The 13312-nt window shown below is 36.9% G+C and overlaps 1 protein-coding gene across 3 annotated transcripts in view; it reads right to left on the bottom strand.

Moving 5' to 3' along the window:
- Nucleotides 1-13312, bottom strand: part of NDFIP2 (Nedd4 family interacting protein 2) — a gene marked incomplete at its 5' end in the record, with an annotated part of 66285 nt that overhangs the window by 25123 nt on the left and 27850 nt on the right. For all 3 annotated transcript variants that reach the window (XM_079902536.1, XM_079902535.1, XM_079902537.1), the window contains 2 exons: nucleotides 2206-2339; nucleotides 6335-6500. In XM_079902536.1, coding sequence (XP_079758662.1) covers nucleotides 2206-2339; nucleotides 6335-6500 — 300 coding nt within the window. The remainder of the gene's footprint in view (nucleotides 1-2205; nucleotides 2340-6334; nucleotides 6501-13312) is intronic.

Below are 13312 nucleotides of genomic sequence, written 5' to 3'. Positions count from 1 at the left end.
TGGCCATTAGAAAATATTGGGTTCCCCTGAACTCAGAATTCCACACTGCGAGCAGAGGCATCGCTTGGCCCTCTCTGAGTTGCCCTGCAGGACCTGAGGCTCAGGAAACGGCCATGAGAAAATGCTAATACCCTGGCTACTACTACTGCCGTGAATAATAAAGTTCCTGTCTCTGACCCAGCAGTCCTGTGTCTTCTGTAAGCATCCACAAAACTGTGACAAGCTAATCAGTTACCTTGCAAGTAGGCTAAAATCTCAGACCGTTTATAATTCTTGAGATCAATGAAATAAATTATTGTATATCTAAAACAATGAAATTCAAAAAGCAATGTAAAGATTTAAAAATAAATTACAATCTCCAAAATATATTAAGTAAAAATCATTTATATAGTACAATACTTTTGTGTACAAAAATAATATACAAACACATTACTGTAGTTGCTTATAAATGTCGAGAAACTTCTCTGGAAGCACGTACAAAGTCTGTTATCACTAATTGCCTCCAATATTCAACAAATATTGATAGAATACCCATTCTACATAAGACTTTGCTTCCTGGTACTTGGGATATATGAATGTATGTAAAACAAAGATGCTTGCCTTTCTGAAGCCTATATCCCAGTGAGGGGAGCTGGACAATAAATAAAGACATAATAAATAAGTTACTTATACAAAAGGTATATAAATGCTCTGCAAAAAATAAAAAGTAAGGAAAGGATGTTTAGGAAAAAAAATGTAAGGAAAGGATGTTTAGAATGTTTAGTAAGGGCTACAGTTTTCAATATGGTGGTCGCATAAGCCTCATTAAGGTGACACTGAGCAAAGAATTAAAGGAGAGGTAAGAGAGCCATGCAGATATCTCATAGAGGAGTGTTTTAGGCAGAGGGATAAGCCAGTGCCAAGTTCCTAAGAGGGAATCAGACCTGGCATGTTACAAAAATAGTAAGGAGGCTAACATGGTTGAAACCACAGTGAATAAGAGAGAAAACAGGAAGAAATAAAGCCAGAGTCCACTAAAGGACCCTGGATTTTACTGAGTGAACTGGGAGGTCTTACAGAGTTTTGATCAAATGATTGACATGACCTGATTTACAAACTCACTATCTCCATGTTACATATACATAACCTCAGTTGGGTGTTAATTTTCAATTTTGTGGCTCAGAGAAGCTCAGTGCCTTGCCCAAATCACATAATTAGTTAGGTCAAGGCAGGCTTAAATCCAGGATACCAATGTTCTTTCCATGCGATCATGGTAGTCTCACTACAGATATTGCTTTTCTGAAAGAAAAAGACTTTCAGGGACTTCCCTGGTGGCGCAACGGTTAAGAATCCGCCTGCCAATGCAGGGGACACGGGTTCGAGCCCTGGTCCAGGAAGATCCCACATGCCGCAGAGCAACTAAGCCCGTGCGCCACAACTACTGAAGCCCCCCGCGCACCTAGAACCTGTGCTCCGCAGCAAGAGAAGCCATTGTACTGAGAAGCCCGCGTACTCCAACGAAGAGCAGCCCCTGCTCGCTGCAACTAGAGAAAGCCTGCGCACAGCGATGAAGACCCAACGCAGGCAAAAATAAATAAATAATCATATTAAAAAAAAAAAAAAGACTTTCAAAACCATATTGCTCATTATTTAGGCAAAAAGATCCCTTCAACTCTGCAATCATATATCTTTATGGTCTTATGGTCAATTTAATAACTGGCAATGATCAAATACATATTAATGAATTTTTATATCATTTCAAGTTAATTCAAGAAATAAACATTAAAGCACAGTAGAAGGCCAAAAAAACACTGTCAATATGATGGCAAGAATATAAAATTTCATACTCTTTTTGAAACACCAGTCCAAGAGATTTTATCATAGGACATCACTTTTTTTTCTTTTTTTTAATTTATTTATTTCTATTTTTATTTTTGGCTGCATTGGGTCTTTGTTGCTGTGTGCGGGCTTTTCTCTAGTTGCGGCGAGCAGGGGCTACTCTTTGTTGTGGTGCGCAGGCCAAAATTCCACTCGAAATCGAATGAGAAGGTCAAGGAATGCAGAAGGTAAATTTAAATAGGAGAGTGCCAAGAAATGATGACACAAATAAGTAGTAGTAAATACTAAAAAAACTACAAGCACAAAGAATTACTTTTGATATTACTGAATATACATATCAATTAACACAAATAATATTCTCAGAAGGAAATGATAACATTGTCTTACTCTTTGAGATGTTTCTGCTGCTGCAGCTGCCATTGCAGCAGCTTTGGCCTTCTCAGCTTCATCATACGTAGGAAGAGAGGTAGCAACACTGTAAGGAGGTGGCACAGGATAAAACTCACTGTAAACTTCTGTATCTGAAGAAAAGGATTTTTAAAAAAGATAACCATTAAAACAAACTAATATTATGTTTATAGCCAGAACGTAATTTAATAAGTTACAGAACGCCACTAAAGACTATCACTATTTGTAGTCCTATGTTATAAGCTATATAACATATAAATTACTACTACAATGTATATATTATTTTAGTCCTATATTTATTATCAAGAGAAAGAACTGACAAATGTCATCTAACGGCTGATATACCAAACAAGAACATCAAGAATGAGACTCTGAAAATGTGGGCAACACAAAGGAGGTAAACTCACCTCACCATATATGAGCATCCCCTATGTTCCTACTGCTATGCTCAAAGACTTTATTTGCCCATAATCTCACAGACAAAAAGTAAAAATATCAGGAATAATGGTAACAAACACTGAAACAGCACTAGCCATTTACTATAACACTGCTAAATACATTAACCTTAGCAACTCTGAGGTTCAGTTAAGTGATTTGCCCAGTATCACACAATCAAGAAGTGGCAGAAGCCAGGGATTTCCTGACTCCAAATACTTTATTATTTATTTATTCTCATATTTACTTGATAATATATAAGACGTTAATTTTTCTACACAGGTCAATTTTAACAACTCCTAAGAAAACTCAGTATTTCTCTTTGCTAAAAGATTGATGATTTTTAACTCTTTTTTTACTCTTGTCCCTTCTCCCATTTTCCCCCCATCTACCTAGTTCTTTAGGTTTTCTTTTTTAGAAGAATTTCTCCCTCCCCAATTTTTAAGCTATTTTTGAAATATGATCTCCAGAAGTATATTGCAGTATTAAATATAGACTGCTAATTTTTTTAAAAAACTGCATCATTTATTGCCAACTTTGGTATAAGTAAAATCATACACACAGGCCAATCAATTGATTAGACTTACGCTAGAATCACCGACATAAAAAACAGGCAGATTCTAAAAGTAGTGCACACCACAACGTTTGACATCACCTCTGTGGTTTCCTCCATCATAACTACAGCATTTTTACGTCTTCCACATTGTTTACAATTTTACCTATCTTTATCAGATTTTCTTGCATTTTCCACATGAAAAAACACTGCACTCCAGCAATATTTTTCCTGTTGTGTTTTAATATACATAGGGTTTTTTTTTGTACATAGGTTTTAAAATAAGTATTTTTAATGCTATCAATAAGAGCTAAGGATCTGAAGTTAGGCAATTTTCAATCTAATAACAGGAAGTGGTTAGTGGGAGTATAATACTGAATGTTATCCACCAAAAGTCACAAGAGTCATAAATTCTTAGAAAAGACTTATTATTAGGATGTAAAAACACCATATACCGTCAAGTAAATAGATTTCTTTAATTCTGAAGATGGGAGTAGAAGCAAAATTTAAGTAAAAACCGTGATTATGAATTTAAACAATAACATTAAAACTATACATTTTTAAAACTGGAACAATGGCATATATATATATCCAAGGAAATGAGATCCTTACATTAAAAATAGATGTGTAAGTTTCTGAAAAATTTTAAGACCCAAGATAGAAAAAATATCTCCACCAATAACAGGTGAAAGTTGGGAAGGAGCACCTTTAATTTTCACTTGTTAATTTTCCTTACTTTTCTTCTACCCTTTGAGGCAGTGGTTGGTTCTCAACCACAGAATTTAAAGTCTGGGGAGCTCCAATCCCAGCTCCTCTTCTTAGAAGTTATGTGACCTCAAGCAAATCACTTAAGCACTGTGAAGCTCCACTTTCTCATCCATAAAACTGACCCAGCGAGGCTATTACTTGCTATTATGGGACGAAATAGAAGAGTATTCAAGAGGACTCTGTGAACTGTGCAACGCTATGCAAATGTCACCTTTTATAATTGATGTTGCTCAGATCTATAAAAGCAGCCATAAGGTGACCTACTGAAGAACATAATCTCCACAGAAAACGGGCACTGCCCATGCCTATAATATAACAGCACTGACTAAAAAGCTGAAGAAAAATAATATCAACAGTTTTCATTAAACAGAAACCCCAAATTCTAGAATTACTCAGTTCTTGTGCTCAATTATAGTCAGGAATGGCCTTTTAGCACAGGTGAAAAAATTAAAAAGACCAGAAATCACAGAGGAGACTGTGAGAATAACTGAACTTCTAGGTACCAGGCTCCACTTGTTTCACAGTTGAAATTTATCTAACCTTTAAAAATGTCATGCTACATTATCAAAACTATTCCAGATCACAGAAAAATGAGAAGCTTCTCAATTCACTTTATGTTGCTTCCATAATATTAATACCCAAACCAAAAAGACAGCACATAAAGTCATAGATCACACTAATAAAGCCACAAAAACTCTAAAAAAATATTAACAAATTTAAATCCAGGAGAGACTAGAACATGATGACAAAAAGAATTTATTCTAAGAATAAAGGGATGGATTAGCTTAAAGAAGAAATCTGTTAATAATACATTTCATTACAACAAAAATTGAAGGAGAAAAACCATGTAATTTTACAATAAGGTACCAAAAAGATGACTCCCAGGTTTCTGGCCTGTTGGAGCCATTTATTGAAATGGGGCAGACTGTCAAAGGAGAAGCTCTAGAGGGTGGTAGAGGGAAGAGGCTGTATACAGTTGTGGTGGTGATACTCTTTGAAACTCTTCCCATGAAGAGGTGGAGACTAATTCCTCAATAATCTTGAATAGAGACTAAGTGACTCACTTCTAACAGCTTGAATGTGACAGATGTGACCCTGTGACTTTTGAGGCAATGTCACAGATTCCATTTGGCTTTCTCTCAGAATGCTTGTTCTTAGAAGCCAGCCTCCATTCAGTGAAGAGCCCAGGCCACAACAAGAGGTCACATATAGTTGTTCTGGCCAACAGCCTCAGCTGAGGCCCTAGCATCAGCCAGCAAACGTGTGAGTAAGGAAGCCTGCAATTACCTCCAGTCCCAGAGTCACCATCAGACAACAATCACATGAGACCCTAGCAGAGAACTTCATAAAGAAGCCCAATTCCCCCCAAACCATGAGAATTAACAAGCATAAATGATTGTTATTTTACTCCATTAGGTTTGAGGTAGTCTGTTAAACAGCAATAGCAACAGTAGCCACAACAAAGGGATTGCAATTTCACTCTCAGCATCTTCCATCATAGAATGATTAACTTAGCATTACTGGGAAAATACAAATTGTGACCAGAGAAATAGATGAGGGTAGTTCTTCAGAATGACCTGCAAGGATGAGATCAAGCAGTAGCAAGCAGTAATCACATCAAGGATGAGTAGCAAGCAGTAATCACTGCCTTGTATCCAGGAAATATCACCATGAGTGGGGGGGACATTATGTGTATGCTTCACCTCCATTCACATGTACTTACCACATTCTCACATTCATCATTAATAATACCTTGTTTACGACTATATAAGTAAACACACACACATGGGTATGTTTATATATTCATGTGTGTATGCATTATATGTGTGCATGAATATATATGTATATATGGTTATTTCTTCCAAAAGTTATATGGCTAATCCACTGGGAAGGGATTCTAGTAAGCATAAGAAAGTTTAACAAGCTACACTTTTAAATTAATTTTTAAAACAATGAGACAGGTAATCTATGAAATATTTTATAAACTACCTTTAGAAAAACTTTTTTTAAAATAATCATAAAACCGAAGAAGCCCATTAACAGACTTGATAATTACACAAAACCATACTGGTAAAAACAAAACAAAAAATCGAGCTATTAAAAACATTACTAGGGCTTCCCTGGTGGTGCAGTGGTTGAGAGTCCGCCCCGATGCAGGGCACATGGGTTCGTGCCCCGGTCCGGGAGGATCCCACATGCCGCGGAGCGGCTGGGCCCGTGAGCCGTGGCCGCTGGGCCTGCGTGTCCGAAAGCTGTGCTCCGCAACGGGAGAGGCCACAGCAGTGGGAGGCCCGCGTACCACAAAAAAAACAAAAAACATTACTAGTTGTTTCACACTAAAAACAACAATACCTGAAGTTGTAGGTACTTCCACAGTAATACTGCTATAAGGTGGAGGAGAAGAGTCAGTCTCAAGTCCAGACGCTGAGGGAGCAGCCTGCACATTTTGTGGTGTTGGGTTTGAAGTTGACGGCTGCTCTACAGCAGATGATTCTGAATTATCCTCTTCATTGTGAAGCTAAGAGAACAAAGGAAAATGAAAACATTAATGTGAATCAACTTAAAAAAAATTTTTACAGATCATTTCACGCAAAGAATCATTTTTTAGCTAAAAACAAGGTAAAATAGCATTTAAAAAGATGAACAAAATTTTTAAGAGACATAATCAGTCAATAAGAAGTTTAGAATTTTTATAGTTTCTTTACAATAAGGATGAAGTTCAAATTGTTAGGATTTATAGAGGAAAAAAGTCATGATTACAAATAGATTCAAGTTCTCTCAATCCTACAATAAATATTGTCTACCACGCATCAGTCACTGTGTACTGCAAAGAAAACTTCTAATACAACCACAATACCATATCTATTACACTAGTATCTAAAATAACTAGAAATGTAAAATGAATTAATGAAATAGAATAACAATATATATACATTCCAAAAACGTGGAATACTCTGAGGAGGTTTTCCCAAGTACCAAAAGAATTACTAATAAAGCAAAATAAGTCAGTGTGCACATAAAATTCTGAAAAACGTCATTACAACAAATTTATTGAAAGTTCAAGAAATGCTAGATACTATATTGAGATCTTTATCACTTAACTCATTCAATCCTCACAACAAACCTGTAAGATAGAGACTATTAGACTGTTATCCCCATTTGACAGATTAAAAGAAAAAAAACCAAACCAAAACCACCCTGGACGTGTAGAGACTTAGAGTAACTTGCCAAACATCACAACAGCTAGCAAGGGTAAAGCCACGAATCATACCCAAGCAGTGTGGCTGCACACCTCTTACCTCATTTATAAGGAAGGAAGGAAGGAAGGAAGGAAGGAAGGAAGGAAGGAAGGGAGGGAGGGAGGGAAAGAAATTTTGTCACAGAGCAAATCTGTGTGTTGTGATACAATGCATTTTTGGATTTTAGAAAGAATAGGCGAATTATTACTCCACTTTCTAGGAGCTTTGATAAACTTAGTTTCTCTGTACCTCAGTGTCTCCATATGTAAGTTCTGAATGCAACCAAAATCCTCACAGAATTGTAAAATAATATTTGAAAATCATCCAGCATAATGCCTAACACAGAGAAGGCATTTAACAAATACTAGTTCCACCCTTCTTCCCTTTTATTTAATATACTTTATTTTATAAACTCAAAAGCAGAAATTATGTGGTACTCTGTCAGTCCAATAAGTAGTCACTCACTTGCCTCTAAAGAATTTTTTTAAATATGCCAAGTAAAACAGGAGGTCAATTTACTTCACTGCTGTCTGCATGTGTCTTGGTAAGCGATTACACTAGCAAAACACTTTTGGGAGTTCATAAAGGTATTATAACTTTTAACAAAACAGTATAAACAAACCTAAAATCATCTCAAGTTTAAGAAGACAACTTTTTCCATAACACTATGGACAAAAAATGTTGCCTGCCATTCCAGTAAACAATGAATGTTGCCCACCATCAAATCATCAGCCACTGCAGCTAACCCCACACAGTGCACCCTGAGGGGAGCTCAGGATGGAGAGAAACAGGATACTGGCCCTAGATAGTTAAGAAGCATATCTAAAGAACAATTTCAATAAGCCCAGACTCTTGCATCTCCGCATACACAGAAAAGCCCTGAAATCATTAACTTAAGATGTCTGTTTCGTGTGATCAGCGGTAATCTTCTCATGCCCTACTCTCCCCCACCACCCCAGCAAGAACTCCAGTGCACCCCGGCTCCTCGCCGTCCTCTTTGCAACAGCACCTCATAGCTATCTGAGAGGCTGTCTCTGGGGCTATAATCCTCAGTACGGTCCTCAAATAAAACATAACTCGCAATTTTTAGGTTATGTGTTTTTCTTCAGTCAACAGCACCAAAGTTGATACAATAGCATCCACTCACAGAAACTGAATTCTAAGGTCAAATAAGCATAAAGTCAACTCTGTATGAGCTTTTACATTTATTTACTTGCAGCACTTTTCCAAGTAGGCACTAAATGAGCACCCTCTTGAATAGCAACACTCTGCCCTGGTGTCATAAAGCATCTTCTGTTTCCCATTACAAGGCACCCAGGAGAATTCCCAATGTAGTCATCTTTGACAACACTTTTAAGAGCAAAAATGTCAGATGAACAAGTTAAGGCAAATAAAGTACAGATCAATACTTAGCATATACTTAGTAATTTAGAATATATTAGTATATTTAGTATATATAGTAATTAATATTACTAAACAAATAATAATGAAGGTGTCAAAAAAGAGGAAGCCACTTTTCCATATCTACTATTAATACTGCAAATGTAGATGAAATGTACTAAAGAGAAAATCCTACATGACAAACAACTCTCCTCTAGTTCCTCACAGGAAACACCCCCTACCACATCAAATATACAAATACGCTCCCCAGAATGACCAACTCTCTGCTTAAACCTGTCAAAATATATTCAAATAACTACAATAAAAAGAATAACTACAGATACTTTTACATATGATCTCAGAAGTAAAGCTTTGGAACTTATAAAACACACCAATTTATTTCAACTGCCTTACCTAATACCTCCAGTTTTATTTTTACAAAATTATAATATAGGGGACTTCTCTGACAGCCCAGTGGTTAAGACTCCACACTCCCAATGCAGGGGTACAGGTTCGATCCCTGATCGGGGAACTAAGATCCAGGCATGCCACACAGCACAGCCAAAAAAAAAACCCATATATATATATATATATATATTACAGTGAACAGTTGCTCTGTGTTAACCGTAAAACCCAATAACTCAGTCAACAATCTCTACCCACTGTAGCATAGAACTTCCAATTTACTTTAAATGCAACACTGTATTTTGATATCTTTGGTGTCTCCATAAATTAACCTACTGTGTGATGAGACAAAATTACTTTTAAGGAAGGACAAGAAAAATTTTAACATAAAAATTTTTCTGCCATTTGAGGCACTACCCCCTCCCCTTTAGTGTGCATTGTACGTCTGCACTATACATTAACTAGATCCCCTTAGAAGACGCAGGAATGCCTCCTCACTCAAAAAAATTAATTTCCATCTGGTGCCAGCAAGGTAACTCCTTAGGAGATAACATTCCTTTCTCAATTCTGTAAAGAGCCACAATGACCCCACTACTCACCTTGTTGCACTATGTAAACTGCCAATATGTTACTTTGTCTCAAAAATTTAAATAACTAACTGCGCTTTGACCTCTAACCAGCAGAACAGCCCTAGGAGCTCTCTGAAAGACTGTCTCCCGGTTTATAATCCTTAGACTGGCTCGAATAAAAATTTCCATTTTGGGCTTTCCTGGTGGTGCAGTGGTTGAGAGTCCACCTGCCGATGCAGGGGAAAAGAATTTCCATTTTCTTAGATTGACTATTGTTTAATTTTTTCGACATTTGATTGCCTTTTACCTAAGTTCTTACAAGGGTTCAAATTAAGTTACATGTTTATCAAATTAGACAATGCCAATTTGTAGAAATTTTTCCTTAATCATGCTGCTATGTTGTTAAATGGTTCTATTTTACATTCTATAACAATTACCTAAACAGCAAGAAAAAAGGGTGGGGGAGGAGTGGGGTGGGACCTACATATATTCAGTAATGAACCAGGCTCTGTGTTCCATCCACACATCACCTCAAAAGTTATCTTCCCAGGGAATTCCCTGGCGGTTTCACTGCAGAGGGAGCAGGGTTCGGTCCCTGGTTGGGGAACTAGGATCCCGCAAGCCAAAAAAAAAAAAAAAAGTTATCCTCCCAGCTTGTCCTATTTATGAGCCTCCTGGAAAAAAATGTGGGCAATAGCACGTGAAAATTAAAATATCTTTAATTTAGTGACCAGGGTGATGAAAAGTTGCACACTAAACCACAGTTTTTTAGTCCGAAGGGTAAAAGGATGACAAGAGGGCTTTGTTAAACGTATCTATCTATCGCTAGTTTTTATAGATGTATATTAAGTATTTTTAATGATAAGGAAACTGTAATCATTATGATTAGCTAGCTGGAGGTCTAGCCTTCCTGTGTATAAACTATTGTTTCTTTTACTTTAATTGGCGTGTCTCCTATACATATCCCTTTATTCTATTTTAAGGTGATAAAATACTAATGTAATAACTAGAAACTTTATTTCTGAGAAGCTAGAGATCTCAGTGAATGTTTTCTAAACATACCAAGATGAGAATTATGGAAGTGCAGTCAAGTGTTGTTTAGTGAACAGTGCCCTGTACCAGGGCCTCGTAGGTTAGCCAGTTGTATGGTCTTTTTTTCACCTTTCTTCTCATTTCTTTTCTCTTCTTTTGTTTCAGTTTGGGCACAGAAATTGAACTACAGGGCAGAACTGTAAGATTTTTGGGAAATAAAAACCGAGCTATCTCTAAAGTTGTTTATTTAAAAAAGTTTCTAAAGAACTAATATATGTTGTATACTGCCATATTCTGACTACATTTATTACCAAAGGGCAACACTGGGAAGAAGAGTTAGTAGTTGCAAGGAGATAAATTTTAGCTCAATAAAAAAAATTTTTAATTTTTAGTTAGAACTTTTTAATTTTTAGAGTACTAGGAAAGTACAACTTTCTATTAAAAATGACACAATCTGAAACTGTAACCACAGGAAAAATATATGTGAAGAATGCAAATGAGGAACTGTATCTGTTTTTTTAAAGGAAAAATTGAGAGGGATAATTAATGGGGTAACAGAGTGATTAAAGAACATAAGACCAAATTTATATTGCCACACTAGACAGTTCTTCTGAGCTTCTGACCTAGATACCCACTCATTAATTCATTTCTTAAAACAACATTAAACATAATCACATACTAAAAAGGGGCTCTAGGCTCTTTATGTACAATTCTTTTCCTCCCATACTGCACTGCCTAGTTGACTTCTACACACAGTTCAGGTCTTAGCTTAAAATCAAGTTCTCAGACTTCCCTGGTGGCGCAGTGATTAAGAATCCGCCTGTCAACGCAGGGGACACGGGTTCGAGCCCTGGTCCGGGAAGATCCCACATGTCGCGGAGCAACTAAGCCTGTGCACCACAACTACTGACCCTGCGCTCTAGAGCCCGCGAGCCACAACTACTGAGCCCGCGTGCCACAACTACTGAAGCCTGCATGCCTTAGAGCCTGTGCTCCACAAGAGAAGCCCCTGCTTGCCGCGACTAGAGAAAGCCCGCTCAGCAACGAAGACCCAACGCAGCCATAAATACATTTTTTTAAAAAATCAAGTCCTCAAGAAAATCTTTCCTATCTCTCAAAAGTAGATTAGGACACAATCTTAAAGCACCCTGTTCTTTAGCACACTTACTACAATAGCAATTATTTATGTGCTCATTCATTTACAATCTGTTTTTCCAGCTAAAGTAAGAGCTCTACAAAACTGGAGGTTATGTCTGTCTTGCTGAACACTACAAAAATAAGCTCCAAAGTATTTGGAATCAACTTTGGTTAAAATTAAAAGGAAACGCAATATAGGTCACCAGTCACAACAGTATAAAATGGAAAGACTGGAGAAATAACCTTGCTATAACCCAAGTACTGTGAAGTCTGTAACAGCTAGTTATTACCTTAGTAAGTTAAAGGAGAAAGAGTTAGAGTATATTTACATCCCAATGACCTCCAAGGAACAAAGAAACCAAACAGATGGGATAAAGATCTTATATAAATTGCTATTTTCAGAAGAATTCAGCCTCCAGTTAAATTCCTTTTTATATGCTAAAACTGCAGTGTAAATCGGCTAGATCCTAAGATTCTCTCTTTGAATACAAAGTCCTCTATATGGTACGCTCATTAGTCGTGTTCATAGTCCTTTAATTAAATGACAAATACTTGACCTTATTCTTAAATGTTTATATCAACAGAAAGATACACTTTTCAAAATTCTATTTAGCTTACTCAGATCTTACCTAAGAAAATACATATTTACAAATCTGCCCTATAATTATGCCTCTTTAGCAATAGGTCAATATGATCTTAACACAGATTATCATAGTCCAAGGGAAAAAAAGAGAGAAAAGAAAAAAAAGAAAGGAGAAAAAGATATTTGAGCGGCTGGGCTGGCAATTTCTCATACTTTCATCTAAGGTTGTCTGTCTACGGGGCACTGCTCCCTGCCATCCCCCACTTACCTTCTTGGTCTCCCGCTAATTTCTCAATCTAGCACACATGAATTGAGCATGAAAAGACCATAATGTACGCCATATCTGTCTATATATTTTATTATAGGAAGATGTTCAGCTTCAGCCTCATCTTTCGTGGTTTTATACCAAAATATGTGTTACATAACATATTTTAAGTTTACTTTTTTTTTTCTTTTGCATGTACAAAGTTTATTTTATTTTATTTTTTTTTAACATCTTTATTGGGGTATAATTGCTTTACAATGGTGTGTTAGTTTCTGCTTTATAACAAAGTGAATCAGTCATACATAAACATATGTTCCCATATGTCTTCCCTCTTGCGTCTCCCTCCCTCCCACAAGTTTACTTTTAAAAGACTGCATTTTTCAAATCTGGCCAGTACTTGGGTTTTTGTCCTCTACAACTCAAGCAGCTTTTTGAGATATATTTGTTGATGACTACGCTGTGGTCTTAAGCAATTAAGTTATCTGTGGCAGACTTGTGATTGTCTCCCTCAAATCCCTTCCATCCCTCTTTCATTATAGATTCACAGTAATGTGGGTGGGACTGAGCCCACCCTACTACCTATGTTGGTCAGGATAATTTTCTCCTTTGGCACTGCAACTGCTTCCCAACCAGCCTGGCCCTCCTCCTGGGCAGGGTGGCTGTGTCAAAGGTGGGCAATAAAATAAGCTAAGATTATCCACTTAGAGGATATAGAAAACT

The sequence above is a fragment of the Stenella coeruleoalba genome, assembly GCF_951394435.1.
Source record: "Stenella coeruleoalba genome assembly, chromosome: 18".
In the NCBI taxonomy this organism is placed as follows: domain Eukaryota; kingdom Metazoa; phylum Chordata; class Mammalia; order Artiodactyla; family Delphinidae; genus Stenella; species Stenella coeruleoalba.
The sequence above is the reverse complement of the archived record's forward strand: the minus strand, read 5'-3'. Positions and strand labels throughout refer to the sequence as shown.